General features: G+C 39.4%; 1 protein-coding gene across 2 annotated transcripts in view; it reads left to right on the forward strand.

Annotated features, from left to right (window-relative positions):
- pex5lb (peroxisomal biogenesis factor 5-like b) overlaps nucleotides 1-18,154 on the forward strand; it is a 57,185-nt gene that overhangs the window by 16,252 nt on the left and 22,779 nt on the right. Inside the window, exons 2-6 of one of the 2 annotated variants that reach the window (XM_084410595.1) lie at nucleotides 7,037-7,129; nucleotides 11,030-11,141; nucleotides 11,483-11,695; nucleotides 15,102-15,231; nucleotides 17,907-17,997. In XM_084410595.1, coding sequence (XP_084266721.1) covers nucleotides 7,037-7,129; nucleotides 11,030-11,141; nucleotides 11,483-11,695; nucleotides 15,102-15,231; nucleotides 17,907-17,997 — 639 coding nt within the window. The remainder of the gene's footprint in view (nucleotides 1-7,036; nucleotides 7,130-11,029; nucleotides 11,142-11,482; nucleotides 11,696-15,101; nucleotides 15,232-17,906; nucleotides 17,998-18,154) is intronic. The other variant, XM_084410596.1, reaches the window with a different exon arrangement.

The following is an 18,154-nucleotide window of genomic DNA, read 5'->3' on the forward strand; positions in this document are numbered from 1 at the left end:
GGATAGTAGCTAGACAGGAAGTGAGGTGGGAGAGAGAGAGGGGACGGGATCGGGAAAGGTCCTTGAGCCGGGACTCGAACTCGGGTCGCCCGAAGCACAACGGCGCGACATGTTGGCGCACTTGCCCACGAGGCTATCGAGGTGTACTATATTTGAGAAAAAAATATATGCTCAGTAATAGCTTTGGCTTATTCCAAATACTACAAATTGCACACTTTGTCTTCAATAACAAATGCACATTAATAAACAAATAATTCTCAGCTATACTTTGTACAAAATACTATTATATACTATAATGTATTTTGAAAGTATACTTTCAATGCATTGTTACAATGATCATTTCCAGCACACAGTTAAAATATACCTTAAATATATTTTGAATAAAGAGCAAATAAATACACTTTTAAAAAATAAACAGAATTTTCACTTCAAGTATATTTTTCTAAAATATATATTTTTTAGAAAATATACTAAAGTACAATTATTTTAAAGTGTGTTAAAGGTTGTATTGTGAAAATAGGTAAAAGGATGATGCTAATATACTTTTAGTATATTTAAAGATAGTACCATTTTTTGTTAGTATATTAGCACTATTACTAGTGCTAGTACTATTGAAAAAGGAAATCTATTTCAAATACAATACTTTTCACTAGGGAGTGCCTTAAAGGTTTAGCCTGGAAATCCAGACCTAAATCTGAAAGATTAATGGTCTGGCATAGACTAATGAAAATCGGCCAGCTTGAGGGGCGGCACCAAGCATGCATTTGAAAATCTCACTGCACGCAATTGGATAACACTACGACCAATCACAACAAGTTATCGCTTAGCTACCAGCGGAGCTAACTGGTAGTCAAGTCAAGTCAAGTCAAGTCATCTTCATTTATATAGCGCTTTTAACAATGTAGATTGTCTCAAAGCAGCTTTACAGAGATAAATGTATAGTTTAACGTAAGATTGTTTGGCTTTATAGCGGTTCTTTAATAAAGTTATTTTCCAGCTAAAGTTAGTTTTGATTGATTCGCTTCCGTCGCAACGATCATTTGTTTTTAAATTAGGGCCGCCAAGACGACACCATTCTCTCTACACAGACTTTAAACGCGAACCTGTGAGAAACGCTGATGGCGTTCAGATGCGCATTAAGAACGGGTTCTATAGTTATGTGCGTTTGAATATATGTGTGCAGGTTTGGAATTCCCTACAAACCAAGCCTAAACAAATTACTGGTGTTTCCTTATAGTTTTGATTCAGAATTTTATTTTATTTTATCAATTCGGGGTAGATACGCAAATTGAGTTTTCCCGACGACACTAACTGGTAGATTAGACTCTTACCGTATCCGTTCGGCAAAACAGCAAAAATGCCCTTCTTGCAATGGAACGATTCGAGCGCCGTCCTAGATAAAAAGCCAAGTCTAACTCGTTCATTGTAGCGGCCAAAGCCGTTTCAAACAAAGGGGTAATCCAGCACCCGGAAAGCGTACCTTCCCTGGGGGCCGCCATTAGTTAGCAAGCCATCACCTGCTGTTAGCAATCCATTGACTCCCATTCATTTTGGCGTCACTTTGACAGCGAATAACTTTACATCTGAGGCATTTAAAGACTCTTTTTATCCATTGTTTATTTCTAAAGAAACACGACAATGTATAAAAGGCTCCATTACCTTGTATCTTACGTTATGGCCCCGTAGAAGCAGTTTTTGTAAAAATAGGCTAACGATTGCGTCATAACCACGCGACTCTCTGTCGCACAGTAGAGAAATGACCGTATTGACAGAAGGAGAAGCTCGCAGGCAGTCGGGGGGACGTGGAGGCATAAAGTCCGATAAAATCAAGGGAGAAGCCCATAGAGAGTCATAAAGTTGCTCCTAGCTCATGGACAGCTCCTACTCATGCTCTCCGTCTCTGCAAGATTCGGAAGGGAATGATTCAGATTTCTCTTGGCACAGCTACTAGAAGACTTACAACTGTCAGACAGGTTGCTCACGTCACATCTACGTCGTCAAGCTCAGTTTGATGGCTCAGCCATCAGGAAGTGAGTGCTTCTAATTGACTTCACTTTTCTCTATGGGGTCGCTGTGTCCATTTATTATACTGTCTATGGTTTCAAACAACTGGTGTTCATCCATAGCCATCTTGCAATGTTTACTAATGACTTCGACGTCACAGCGCTGTCGTCATCTGTTTAGCTCGCCTCTGACCCGCCTATATCAGATAACCTGATGTGATTGGTGCAGCTCGGATACAGTGGCATATTTAAAGGTGCTCTAAGCGATGTCACGCGTTTTTTAGGCCAAAACATTTTTTGTCACATACATCAAACATCGCCTTGCTATCTGCTAGCTGCCTGTCCCCTGAACACTGTAAAAAAACGCAATCTCTGTAGACAGCCCAGGCTCCACAAACGGCAAGAAAAACAAACTGGGCTAACCCGCACCACGAAACATAACAAACTGTTCCGGACAATAACCGACAAGAAGGGTTTGGGGGTGGGGTTTGGGGGGTTAGTGCGCGGATGAGGAGGAGAGAGGGTCGAGCTAGCCTCCGTTTTGTTTGACAATACTTCAAACGTCAACAAGAAGTGACGTCACCCAACATCACTTAGAGCACCTTTAATGAGCATCATTACTTGACGCCAGAGTTACTCGCTGAGCAAATTCAACTTGTGCTCTCGCGAGAACTCTGGATTTCCAGGGTATTAAAGGTTCATATTAGTACCTAAATGGTACAAATTAGTACCTTTTCAAAAGGGTACTATCCCAATTACACTTTTTTTTTCTGAGAGTGTAAATTATTATTATTGGGGCTGGGATTTATTTAATTTGGCTGCACCATTTGTTCTTACGGCAGAACCTAGTAGGTCATAAACTCTCTGTAATGAATAGTCACATATGATGTTTATTCATTCATTCATTCATTACTCAACCCTCATGCCATTCCAAACCCATAGGACTTTCGTTCATCTTTCATCATTTTTGAGATATCTGTCCCTCCACTGACAAATCCATTCCACCAAAACTTTATGTAAAAGTATGAATTGAGTGGTTTAATTTAGGCTTTTATTCACATATAAACATTTGAAGCATAAACAAATGGAAGTGTAAACGTGCTGGCTTGACACGTGAGAACCAATGAGGTTTGTTCACGTGTGTCACACTTTCATGTTTGTGCTTCCGCAAGGCCCAGTATGTCTAATGGGTTTGAACGACATGAGGGTGTAAATGATGACAGAATGTTCATTTTTGGATGAACTATCCTTTAAATTGACCCAAGAAGAGACCTCCAAATTTGTAAGTAATGTAATTTTTTTAATTTTGTTATGATTAATGTTTCAAACTTTTTGCATCGCTTAATTTAACAGTAATTAATAAAGGTCCATTGAAACAATATTGTTTATAAGTCTAAAATAAAGGTTGAAGTCTGCCAGGTAAATTATGAGCTCATTGATGATCAGTCTGCTATTTTATGCCAAGTAATTCTGGTTGGATGTTTCTATAAATATTTGGTTTATACGTAGAGTTACTTTTCCAACAAAGTTTAATGGTGCACTCAAATATTTAATTTATTGCCCATTTATGCCACAAAATGTGCTGATAAAAGCTCATGAAGAACAGGAAAAAGGATCTTTTTAATAACAAAACTAAAGAACATCTCACAGAATAACACACGTACACACACACACACACACACACACACACACACACACGTTACCATTGACGAAGATGGACAAACACAGAGGGAGAACTGAAGGCTTAAGTACACAGAGCAAACGAGATAATTTACGAGGTGATTGACAAGGCACAGGTGAATGGGATAACTAATTAAACAGACTGAGGAAAATTAGGTCAGGACAGAACCAAAAAACACATTGAAAACAACAGAACAGGGTATACTCGTTACAGTACGCCCCCTCTCGAAAAGGCGCATCCTTGTGCCGTAAATAGAACTGAGGCTCTGGAGGAGGTTGTGGAACTGAAAAATAAGCACCAGTCCATAGAAATATAACAGTCCATGGGGGAGTGGAAGGAGGAAGCAGCCAGGGAGGAGCAAAGAACAGGAGAAGCCAGGAGGTGTTCCTGAGGCCAGCCAGGACAAGTCCCCAGGGCGGAGTCGAAGGTGGGAGGAGCCATGGTGACAATGACTTGATGGTAGATGACACCCTGGGGACGACCGACAGAGCTAGCGCCACAGATGATGGAGACCCTGGTGGAGCTGACCCGCCAATGAGATCCGGCTGATAAACCTCGGAGTAAACAGAAAAGACTAACATTAGCGTAGATGCCATTCTTCTTATTATGCAACGAGTACATCGGGTGTTATAGGAAGTGTTCCCGGTTCCAGCTAACTTAATTTATGCAGTCTAATAATCATTTAACTGATTTGAATAATAGGCACAGGCAGGAAGATGTCTGACCAAGGTGGAGCGTTGGGACAAGGGAGCAGTATGGCCGATGGTTTCAGGTGGAGCCGAGGGAGGTAGGAGCCAAGGGGGAGCCGAAGTGTCGACAGGCAGAGGTGGAGCAATGGGCCCATAGGCTGGAGGCGGAGCCAGGGGATCCTCTAGGCTAGGTGGAACTGGTGGCTTGAAGACACTTGGCAGATCCCTGCTGTGTGTTGGAGATGCAGAGGGGCTGAAGGACACCAGTGAAGGCGGGGCTGAGGAACTGGCTGTATGAGAAGGTGGGAGAGGAAGATTGGGCGGGCATTTTGGAGATACAGGGGGCACTGGAGAACCAGGGGACCATGGAGATACAGAGAGCGCTGGAGATTCGGGGGCATAGGGTATCACCTCACCAAACCAGTCAATCAAATCCTCCTCAAAAAGGTCTCTAAGTTCCTCCACATATCCTCCAGAGACAAGGCTCAACTCACTCACAGCGGCGGAAGTGTGGGTGCGGCTATCCTCCAAGCCATCCATCTCCACTAAAACATCCATCTCCACATCTGCGGTGAAACCAGGGTGATGATTCCTTCCAACCTCTTCCTCGGTTCAGGCTCGTCTATCGCAGCAGGCCGGTCTCCACGGTGAGCACACGCAACATCTCCGTCGATTCGCTCGCAGGTGGTGGATGGCTGGTCTCTGGTGGTGCTGGAGTGGAACTGGTTATGACATCATGCTCTGCGGGGCCAATGGTGAAAGGTGAGTTGTTGTGCACCAGCACCCACTCCACATATTCAGCGAAATCTCCCAGATGACCCACACCAGGCAGGCGTGCCTTAGTTTCCGCGTTCAAGCTGGTGAAGTAGAATGTGCTCAGCGAATGGTCCAGGAACGGGAAACAGGAGCTTTAATTACAAAACTCTGGAAAAACTTTACACACATGTTACCATTGACGAAGATGGACAAACGCAGAGGGAGAACTGAAGGCTTAAGTGCACAGAGCTAACAAGATAATTAATGAGTTGATTGACAAGGCACAGGTGAATGGGATAACTAATTAAACAGACTGAGGACAACTAGGTCACAGGACAGAACCAAAAACACAATGAAAACAACAGAACAGGGTATACTCGCATATATGATACTAGAATATCACAGGTGGGCTTTGTAGCAGTCACCTAGAAACCACCCTGAACATCCTAGAATCTCTTTAGCAACAATTACTGATGGGAAGTTCGGATCATTTTACTGACTCTCTTGTTCGATCTCGTTCATTAAAATGAACAAATCTTTTTTCGAGTCATTTTGTTCATTTAAGGGGCTTTAAATGTTATACTTTTAACAGGCAAATTCCCCGAACACGTCCACCTACGCAATCTTGATCATATTCTGAATTAAGAAATCATTATAATGCAGTCAAAAATAATTTACAGGGAACATAATTACTTTACCTTCCGTCCGAGTCTTTCGTTCATTTGTCACATGACAGACGCAATGAACGGATCGTTCATGAACGACTCATCACTAACAACAATTTGGTAATCACCCTCAACATCCTACCATGATAGGCTTTTTTACAAGATTAAATAAATTAAAAACAAACTTATTGATAGCATCTGTTTTCAAAGTTTCTTTTGTTTCTTATGTGTCTCCAGAGTTCTGTTGCTGGACCATGGAGTGTTGCATAAGCGGTTGACTTCATTAGTCACTATAAAACAGCACAGTTGGATTATCTTGGATTGCAATGTGGACTGCAACAGTGTAGTTGTTCAATACATTGGGGTTTAAATGGCAGTTTGCAGTGTTAAACATCGCCAGTGAATTGATTCCACTCCAGCTCTCAGCGTCCCAGCGGTGGCTTAAGTGCTTAGATCTGTTTGAGTGGCGTGGAGGCTGTTAAAAGCACAGTTGTAAGCCCCGTGTTTTTGGATGGTGTCACTGTATCCCTGAATTCTATGAAATGGTTCACTACTCCATGTACTGTAGCACGTCTTTGCTGAAGATAAGTAGTTTTTTGTTGTGGCACAGTTTTGGCATTGATAACAAAATTTTCCGTATCAAATGGAACTTATTTATAGGGATGCACCAATATTATTGATATTATTTTCATGTTCTGGTTGATAACTTATAAATGGACAATGTTAAATTATATACTATTTAATCTAACTAAATAAAAAATAAAACACAAAAATCTGATCAACCATTGTGGACGCTACATGGGAATTTAGGTATCACAAGATTTGTAAAGGTTACTTTTAACATTGTTATTAAATTGTTTATTAAATAATATTAATTCAGTTTTCCTAAAGATTAACTTATTGACCGATATTGATGAATAAAAAATAACTATTTGGCCAAACAAATGTCGGTATTTTATCGATACATGGTGCATCCCTACTCATATGTTTTGTGCTGTAGAGCTGATAGATGATAGCATGCTAATCATGCACATTGTTTTGTGTCAGTTGGGTGAACTGTCATTTTTTTCAATCAACAAGAAATGGCTTTAAAAGCAAGAAAGAGGGATTTTTTTTCTTGTACGCCTGCAAATTGTCATTTCATTTGAATTGGTAATGCTTTATTAGTGTTTTTCAAGGAACCCACAGAATCGTTGAACACAAACTGACTGACACAACTCACTGTTGATTTCACTGTTGTAGGAGAAAGGCTCTAGGGCGGTTGCTTTGGTGCTGAAGGAGCTACCAAGTAAGGCATCCTCAGATGGAAAACCCCTGCTCACCGTGACAACCAAGGTGGGCTGAGCACATACACCCACCAACAGGGAACACCAAGCGTTAGTGTGACTGTGTGAATAAGTCAAGTAAACCCAAGAATAGGTGCACCCTGTTTTGAATATCCCTTAGTGTTATATGACACACATGAGTCATGTGTGTGGAAGTGCTATAGTTGCTTCTTGTTGTCGAAAGCAAGCTGCTCTATGGGGTTCACACTAAATGATGTCATCAAGACCCATGGCAATGGGATGGTCCTTTGGGACCACTCAGTATTTCACGACACAAACAAGAGTGGCATTTGCTTTATGTGAGCGCTACTCTCCCCATAAACAGCTGCTGAATGTTCTGTTGCTTGAATTTGATTTCTGTTGTTGTCTTGGCTTTGATTCGCATGTTTGTGACCTGTTTTTTACTGAAGCCCGAGCTGCATGTTGATGTTACTTGCTGTTTGTTATTACATTGGGAATCATTTGTTTGTAGGAAGCAAATTAAATGTGGATTTTTGGGGATTTAGATTCTTGCTGCAATGTGGGGTGGCTTGTGTTATTTATTGTACCACCTCTCTGCAGTTACATCAAGTCAATAAATGGATGTCATTTTTGGCTGTCTATAAAAGATTTACCCAAATGTTGAAGGATTTTGTTATTTGGAGGGCTTGGTTCTATTCCACTGAGGATGTGGCAGAGAGCCATGCATTTCTCAATACATTGTGATGAGCTGCTCAATGGGGAATTTACTGCCAGTTACTGCTGAGATTGCGTATTGTGAAAATGGGCTGAAAAACACATCTCATCCTTTCCCAAAGACCAAGTGAAATTGAAAGTAATTGGTGAAGTCTTGTACGATTTAGACTGAATTTTGGACTCACAAATACACATTTTCAGAAATCAATGACCTATTTTAATTATAAAGAAATGAGGAAGTTACTTTCAAGGATGAAACAGGTGGGTAAAGTTTACCCGGATTCAGAATGGCGACTAAATAAAAATGTAATGTGCTGTTTTCACTTAAGGAACTATGAAAATCAAATAGCAGTGCAAACATGCACATATCTTTAATGCTGAATGCAGTTGTCATGCTTGGTTGTGGTGGATGCATCAAACTACCACAGTCTGACACACTTTACTGGAACTCCACCACTATATATATATATATATATATATATATATATACATATATGATTTATATATTTTTAAACACCCTTCTCAATCATTGGGTGAGTTACTGTTTTACTGATATAACATGCACAAAAATCCCTTTTAAATCAAATTCTATTTACTGGCTTTTTTTCTGTGGGTGGTCACAGCACAGTTGTAATATGCCAGACAAATAGCATTGGGTTTTGGGAATAAGGCACAATCTATTGCCTAAATTGCATAGAACAGAGGTTTGATTGTGCTGAAAAGAATGGCCATAAACACCTGTACATTTAGTTAAACTGGATTGCGTGTGGTTAATCAATAAATCAGTGATATACTAATTAAGAAACACTGAAATAATAAGCAGAAGTGGTGGAACTTTTTAGTGAATTCAAACTAGAGTGTTAAAAGATGGGTTTGGTGCTTGCAGTATCTCCGGATGGACCTCATAGTGTTCTTTACTCATTACCAAGGGTGATAAATGGATTTGATTGTGTGCCCCCTATATCGATGCTTTATGACCCCTGTTATGAGGGACACTCTTTAGTGCTGACCTGTGTCAAGGGCAATTGTTTTCTAAGCAATTTAACCATTCTTGACAGCCATGAATTTTACCATTGTATTATTTCCAAAGAAATGTGTTCAACATTTGTGTCACACTCACAACCTGCAACACAATAGAATAATAGATTCAATGTTATATGTATTGTACAAATTGCATGTAATGTTTTTAAAAATAAATACATTATATTTATGAAAAAATATATGTTAAAAGTCTGTTACAGTATTGTATCACTGAGATGTATTATGCCTGATTGTTCAGTGGGTATCTAATTTTTGGTTTGAATCAGTGGTTACTATTTAAACTATTACTACCATCCACAGGTAATAAGACAAGCTGAGATTAGATGATTTACTGTAAAGGATAGAAATCTCAGTTTTAATTATTTCATTTTCTCACTGCAATGAGTATTTAATATAATGATGTAACATTTATGGAGATAACTGGCAATTATTAGATTGGAGACATGAAGGTGTTAGGGAAACTAAAGCTAAGAACTACTTTAAATGTACGAGTCTTTCAACGTCTGTGGATGAAACTTTTCTTTACCAGTTAGCGCTTTGCTAAGGCACTAGATTAAGCTTGCAAAATGAAAACTAAAGTGCAGTCGCGTTTACTGCTGTTCAGCGAATTGTCAAGGGTGAAATACAGTGATTTAAAATGGAATCCATGTAATTGGGAATTCTGCTTGAAGGCGAAAGGTTTCCCCACACAGATTTCACAAGAGTTTCAAGTAGGTCACACGAATTGCCGCTTAGACTATTAGAAAACTACTTGATTTTTGACTTCTGTGTGAGCTGAGCTGCATATATAGCTACACTATTGACAATATTGCCTGCAAAATTGTGCCAAAATTTTGCTAATGTGACCTTAACTGTTTAATTTGGCCATTTTGAACTGTGAATATTGCCGTCGCCAGGGGGACAACCATGATCATTGTCCCTGTAATGACTGTGATGTGATGACCCCCATTGTCCCTGTGATGACTTTATTTGTGTCATTGTTACATATGTTATGTGTAGTTACTATAGTAATAACTATTAATTATGCCTAATTACATGCAACTAACCCTAATACTAACCCTTTAGTAAGTACATGTAGTTACTTACTATTACTCTCAGTACTTAAAATAAATTAAAATAAAGGTGTCCTTGTTACAATGTAATTATATAATTAAGTACTGAGTACCGTAATATTAATTAAAAACATACTTATTATGGAGTTAGGATTAGGGTTTTGTATAGGGTTAGTTGCATGTAATTTATACAATTTACTGTTAAAGGAACCGTATGTAAGAAATGTATTTCAATTAATCATAAAATGGCCCTGATATGTTCATTTCAAATACTTATATCACTGACAACAGTAGTCCGGCCAGGATATTGTCATTTAAAAGTGAAGTTGCAGCCCTCAACTGATGTTGATGTTGTCATGTTGTGTTTTGGCCTGATGCGCCACCCTCCACCCATCTACCAATCACAAAGTCAGTAGTGTTTCGGCATCCGGGTTGCCAGCTCTGCTGTAGTTACCACAGCTGCAGCTACAAACGTGTCGGATAAAAAATGTCTAACGTTGCAGGCTATCTGGCAACCTTGAGTCAGGGGGGAGGGGGAGGGGATACACCGCTCTACAGTAATTTGAAAGTGATTGCAGTACCAGTTTTGGCCACAATCTTACATACGGTTCCTTTAAGACAATAGTAAGTACTTGCAACGTGTAACAAAGACGCTATGAAGTAAAGTGTTATGAATATTTTCATGATTAAGAAAAAATACACAGTAAAGTGATTTTCTCTAACTTTCAATCAGACACAAATAAAGTACCTATTAAAAGTTCTCAGCCATTGGAATCGCATGGGTCTACTGCATAGCATCTTGCACAACAACTGTATCTACCAAAAGGGGATAACTGGTCCATGCTAACCAGGCAATCCTAGACCCTTTGGGCTAGTTGGGATAAAACGTTTTAGGGAAATCAACCTACAAATGGTTTACTTATAGCCTATTAAGCAGAGAAAAAGTATTTTAGCAGTGTGGCTAAACAACAAAGATGGGAGGGATCAAGGAACAAGGACATGCGAATAACTAGAAATAAAACTGAACTTGACCAGAAACATAAAACAGGAAACAAAATAAAGATCTACAAAAATGTTACAAATAAGATAAATGCGGAAATGGGTGCACTTAAAGTGAAATATGTTTGTTTAATGTGTTACAGCTGTGCAGTGAGCAGCAAGAGAGCCGTCCGTTACTGAGCCCTTCCATCGATGACTTCCAGAGTGAGAGCAAGAGTGATGGAGCCACACGGCCAGTCACCTCCAACACAGCAGGTTCCCTCATAATTACTGCTCTGTCATCTGTTCCTCCTCTCTCATCTGTTCTTCTTCTCCTCCTCTATCCCATAGCCGTTAGGCACCAAGTTTTCTGTCCCAGATTTCAGTGCTAGCTTGTTTACATAATGCAGTTTCACTGTTAGTGTTCCTTGGCATTTACTCTGTCAAAAATAATTTTTTAGGTATCAGTTCAGCACTTTTTATGTTTGATAATCGCATATTACCTAAGAATAGAAGTTTTAAAGGAATATTTCATCCATAAATGTGTTCCTGGCTAATATAGGTTTTCATTTTGAGTGACTTTTGTTGGTAATGTTTTGTTCCTCCACGTGCTCTAGTCTTGTCCACAGCGCTAGACCTGGTGGACTTGAGTGAGCCATGCGAGAGAAGGTGGAGCTGGGACAGGCGGAGTCCCTGTGGGTCTCGTAAAAACGGTTTCTCTAAGAGTAGCCTTCGCAAGAAGAAGACGGAAGAGACGGAGCTGATCCAGGTGGAGACAGAGACATCATCCCCCAGCCGTTCAAACCCTGAAAGAGTCTCATTAGATTCAGGTATTTTGCTTGGTAAATAAAGATACTTTTATAATGTTGATAAATTAACCATAAGTCAATTAAGTTGTCAATTATGGCATGTTTTAAAAGGTTCCCAGGACTTCTTTTTGTTGTATACATATTATGACAGAAAGAATGTGAAGTGCAGAAGTGCAGAAACTTGACATTTAATGGGATAGTTCACCCAAAAAGGAAAATTATGTCATCATTTACTCACCCTCATGTCATTCCAAACCCATAAAACTTTCATTTATATTCAAAAAACAAAGTCCATGATTCCACTAAATCTTCTGAAGAGAAGATTACATTCATAAATGTAGTGTTATATACAGGGGTTAAAGTGGGCCGGAACGGTCCGGAACTGCGTTCCGGCACCTCAGATAAATTAATAAATAAATAGATTCAAATCAAATCAAATCATTCTCATCAAATTCAATGATTCTCATCATTCATCAAATCAAAACGTAATATCACCCCCTGGTCCCGCCTTCACAAACACGCTTCCCGACGTTATGTTCTCAGTCACGGTTTAAATGCATCTACACCGGTTCACGCATGCAGACAAAGTCATTCCTCCCTCCCGCTGAACACCAGCGATTACTAATTACTAACCACTCACGGTGGTTGAGCGCGGTAAAGTTAGTTTTAGGTTCGATATTCGTTTACGTTTGTTTTCCCTTGTATTATATTTTTTTATTATTATATTATATTTATACCCGAGAATGCTTTGACCCGTTTCCACAGCGCATGATGACTAAGGGAACGTCTGCCATTTTCACCAACTGTGTTAAACGTATCATTTGTATTATTTAAAATTACTTTTAACATTTAAAAACAGACGTTTTCAAATTCCAAAGCTTGTAGAAGGTTCCTATTGGCAATACTGACTTAGGCTACAGCTTTCCTGGTAGCCTTGAGTAAATTAACTTGTCTAAGAAAATGATTCATAAAACATAAATATCAGTTGAGCCTTTGTTTACTTTCTTCACTGACACAGACGAAAATGAAAAGACTATCAGTCAAAGTTCAGCTTTAGGAGGGGAAGAAATAGGGCAGGATAAGGAGACTGAGAGAAAAAGAAAGATGAAGATGAGGAGAGAGCAGGTATTGACAAATAATCTAATGACAAGGTTTTAAAGCTATTTCTTATCAACTTTTTTGGCCTTCAAAAGCCTTAAATTGCACATTTGTAGGTCAGAGAAATACAAATTTTCTCAGGGAAATTTTCCCCGAACCCCCCTAACTACCTCACATTTGAGTCAATTTTTTGACTTACCATTTTCATTTTTAAATATACAGTGTGTTCCATATTGTGGTGTTCAGCAATTTAGTATCATCATTATATCAGTGTAGATGTAGATGGACCAAAATAAAATCATTAAAATATCAAGTAAATAAGTAGTGTGATACTTGGTGCCAATAACACTCTTGTCCCAAAAAGTATTGCTATACCACGATAGGCTACTCAATATGTTGTCCCACGGTGAGTAATTTTTCACTGTTGCACCTACACAAAATTTGAGGGTTCCCCCACCTGCCAAATCCCACTTTAACCACTGGTTATATAACAATTATTGCATGATGTTTTATGTACTTTTTGAAGCATCAAAGTTTAGGTGGAAAGGACTTTCAATAGAGGGACAGAAATCTCTCAGGTTTCATTTAAACACATTTGTGTTTCAGAGATGAACAATATTGTTTTTGGATGAACTATCCCTTTCAGGTGCAATTACATTAGTCAGAAGTATTGACGTCACTCTCTTAATACTAACAGTCGAAGTCAAAAGTTGGCAGTATTGTGCCATTTCAAAAGGTATTTATATTTGTTATCTTTTCACAGTGGGTGCATCTCAATCAGCTCCTTAGTTCAGTAGTCAGGGCCCTGATCAGGAAGTTATAACTTTTGATCAGGTTATAACATATAACTTTTTATAAGACAAACTGTCTTTTCAAGACATAACACTTTTTTATTATGTGTCAGCATAAACACACATTAATAGACAGGCACACATCTATATTCGAATCAATATTCGTCTTACATGTTGTAAGGATATGTGTTTACAAAGTGTTTACACAGCATAACAAAAATATCAAAAAGTAATGATCATATCATGTTGTCATTCTGACTGTATTAATCTTAATGTGTGCTAAAGGATTATAGGTTCCACAGTCTATAATCAGAGGGTACTGAGACTGAGGCTGATTTATACTTCTGCGTCGGACCTGCGCCGGAGCCTGTACGCTTTAGGCTACGCGTTGGTTTTCATTTATACTTCTGCGTCGTTGTCCGCGTTGCCGTTCAATTACACATGCAGAGGAAGCATGTGAAACCTGAGGGAGGGATTCTAGCAGACCAATCACAGCGCTTGCGTCCGCGTAGAATTGACATGTTGTCACATTTTTGGAGAGGTGCACGTCAGGGTACGCCGAAGGGTACGCGTGCTACACACAGCCTACGACACAGCTACGGCGGGAGTTCGACACAGAAGTATAAATTGGGCTTTAGTGTTGAATTTGCAATCTGGTACGAAACAAATTTCTGAAAGATTGGGCAATATCATATTATTATGATTATGATCTCCCTGGGTTACCCAGATGCCCTTGAAATTGTAGCTGTATGTTCCTACCATGAGTGAAAACGTTAATTCGTGAAACTGTATAACCTATTAGGAAAGTTGTCCATTATAATCTATAAAAAAAGGCCTGGATTTGTGAAATTGATTTAAGTGTGGAGTTATTTTAATCAGTTTAAGAGGTGCTTATGATTAAACTTACAGCTCATTTAATCCAGGCTCTCAGTGTAATTAGATTTTTGCCCTTTGTTGTCTGTTTTTTAATGCCCTCTGCCACTTCATCAGGAAGCAGTTACTCTACTCTTTAGCATCCGCATTAGCATATCATTAGATGTAATGTGGTGGAACTGAATTGGTGGAAAATCGTGGAAATGGTTTAAACACACCAAAACTGTGGATTTCATGACATTGCTGCCCCAAGTAGAAATGTATTCATTTTTATTTGTCTCAAGTTCATGCTAGAAATGGTTTAATACGAAACTCTACACAGGCTTATCTTAATCCTCTGGAAAGCATTACACAACTTGCACTGTAAAGTTCATTTCCAGTAGATTACGCCTTAAGCTACTGTAAGCTAAACCATTGCCATGTTTTCCCGGTTGTGCTAAATTTATCACTCCACAGTCCGACTGCTTTAATCAATTGCCAGCTGCAGACTGTAGCCTGGCTGAGATAAGCAAGCCTTGAGCTATAAGATGTATCCTTATCTGCCGCTGGGTTAGCCTTAATCTACCTTTTTGCACCGATATGTTGTTTCATTGAAAACATAGTGTTTATGACAGCCTGTCATTTTTATTACCCATCTCACTGCATGCTAACCGCCCCTTCTCCAGTGAGCAGCTCACCCTTGGAGAAATGGGAGGAGGTGAGCCTTCACCCAGACAGTGCCTTGAACGGAGGGCGGAAGTGGAGATATGAGAGGAAGAGGTGCACATCCAACCATTCATCCACTGAGCTTTTGTGGTACGGTCAGGTTTGCATCTCATCGTTAATGTGTCATCATGGTGTCCTAACCAGGCGATTAGCGATTAATGTAGAGTCACAACACATGCTCTTCTGGAGCCAGTAAAGATCAACTTTATGCTGCTTAGTAGCATAAAACAAATAGGAAGCACATTTGACATTTTATTGCCCAAATTGCCTTTGAATGTCAGCGTGTGGTCATCATGCACGAACTACTAGATCAACTAAATCAAACAGTGTTTATTAATAATCCAACCAAGAACATGTACTGTAGGAGATCATAGGAGTAATACTGTTTATCTATCATAAACAACACAAAGTACTAACAGTAACCGACAAGGGACTGAACTACACTGGGGGTATAAATACACAGGGTAAACAAAGGAACTAAACTAGACACAGGTGACAGCAAAGCAACGCTGCATCCGAAATCAAATACTTCCCTACTATATAGTCTGCGGAAAACAGTACAGCCATAGAGTAGTATGTCCGAATACATAGTATTTGAAAAACAGTAGGTGAAAAGTACCCGAATGACCTAATACTTCCAGCAGGATTCTGAAGTACACATTCAGTGGACACTTTACTATCCCATGAGGCCACGGGAGAGGATTTATGCATGGCAGTGAAGCGGGTAGATCATAGGGCTGGACGATTAATCGAAACCGAAATTCAGAACCTCTAACCGACGTGATTTTAGTTTTTTAAACGCCATTTGACGCCGTTTTAAACTAATACGTTTATTGTAACACGCTGTGACAGTAGCTCGCACATCAAGTTCCGTTTGCAAGCACAATGAAAGATTCAGGAGCTGTTATCTTTGTTTATACAATCTGGATACTCAGTATTGCTATAGGGTGATTGCATGTTTTACACAGTTTGTTGTACAGGTAATTTAACCACCGTTCTTATGTGCTGCTACACACACATACAGACAGCGCACAAGCCCAGAGGCGAGATCACTTTTGCTTGCGTCCTCACGAAAGTTTGTCAGTTGTATGTGTTTTGCCAGTTTGAACATTCAAGCAATTTCAGACTTATCAGATGTGTATCATTACATTGAACTACTGAGCGGATACATTATGGCACACAAACACTCGTACAGACAGACGTGAAGAAGATTCTCATTGTCAATGCTGTCCTGTGATTTATCTCTAAAGTAGCTACAGTTATAGCATAGATTTTTCTCATTTTGAAGTAACAACCCACAGCTTCAGAATTAAGAGAGGCGGTATGACTAATTCACACACGCAATCGCTCTCATTAATGCATTTCAATAAATGTACTGTGCTAATTTATCTGTATCTGATTTACAACGAGCAGAAATCTGTAAGAAATGTTACGACCCATAGGCAAATGAACTGCTGCAAATGAGCTTTAATGTCGGAGCAATAGCACTGTGGGCAACCATGACGTTTGTCATAGCTCTGCACAAGGCGATCCGAGTTCGAGTCCCGGTTCAAGGTTCGGGCTTTCTCAAGCCAACATCAAAGCTTGTTTCCTTCAATTATTTTAAAATCACAAAAATAAGAAATGCACTCTTTCATTAGAAAAGAATATCCCACCTTTTATAGTTGAGCATATGTACAGTACAAACCCTGTCAGTGAACTATGAGGGCAAAAGAATTCATGAATTAATCATAATCGAGGTTCACTTAAGCGAGATTTTGCTTTTAGGTCATATTGTCCAGCTCTAGTAGGTCACGTGACAGTATCAACATGGCAGATGTAGTGTGTCCAAATTTCATTCATGCTACACATATTCAAACTATAGAACATAGTTTTTTAACAATTGTAAAGTTAGTTTTACAGTACGCGGACAGTACGCGATTTCAGACGCACCGCAAAACTAAACAGAAGCGGGGAAACAGAAACTAAAGGAACAGAATGTCAAAATAAAAGACAACTGAACGGAACATACACCTGATGTTAAATTAGATTTAATGAGCCATTTTAAAAAGATCATTAACATAGTTAGACCTGAAAAAGAGAATCAAAGTGTATGCGCGTTGTGCACACGCTACATTGATTAAGGCCAAGCATGCGCCCTTAAAATAGCATATGAATAACATGCGCAACGCGCCACTGACTTTAAACTGTTTTTTTTTCGGTCAGTGGCGCAATTGTTTTCTAAACCTGTAAAATAGCATGAGGGAACGTTTGCGCCGGAACACGCCTCCTCTTTGCGCTGAACCGCCCCGAGGAGCGCAAGTGTATTTCTTAGTTAACCGACTTGCATCTGTGGAGGGAAAAGTCCGCTTTGCGCGGGTGCAAAATAGGAATGATACATGCGTCGGTGTACAAAGTCAATTGCGCTGGGTGCAAGATAGGGCCCACTGTGTGAATGCTGCATTATATATGAAATGTTTTTGAATACATCAAAAACATCAGCATTATAAATGGATGTGAATATTTAATATTAATTTTACACATTTTATCATTTTTTCCTCAAATGGACTCCTTTTATGTTTTTGACACCCTGAGTTTAGGAGTTTAAGGGGTAAATACATCAATTTGTTATAAAAGATAAGTCAATAAAATGCATTTTTAATAGTATCATCATTTATCATGGATATATAATTCAATTTATATTGTTTAAATTGAGTTGCCTCTGTGCATTATTGTTATTAATGCAAGCGATAATATCATTATTCTCTGCATTTTGTCCTTTTCAGGTCTGCAGACTTTAAAACAGATTTCTCTAACAGGCATAGTGCCCTGGAGCTCAGCATGAGCACGGAGTCAGACCCCGGGCCGGCCCCTCAGGTACACACTAATGATACTTTGATCTCATGTAAAAGACTACAGCAGCTTTCAGTATTGATCACCATCTCCTCTCACACTCACACTCAGAAAATGTCTCCTATGTGCACTTAAAATGGTACAATCCCTTCTCACTGAGGCCTTCTGGGGACAGAATTGT

This window comes from Rutilus rutilus, assembly GCF_951802725.1.
Source record: "Rutilus rutilus genome assembly, chromosome: 6".
Classification (NCBI taxonomy): domain Eukaryota; kingdom Metazoa; phylum Chordata; class Actinopteri; order Cypriniformes; family Leuciscidae; genus Rutilus; species Rutilus rutilus.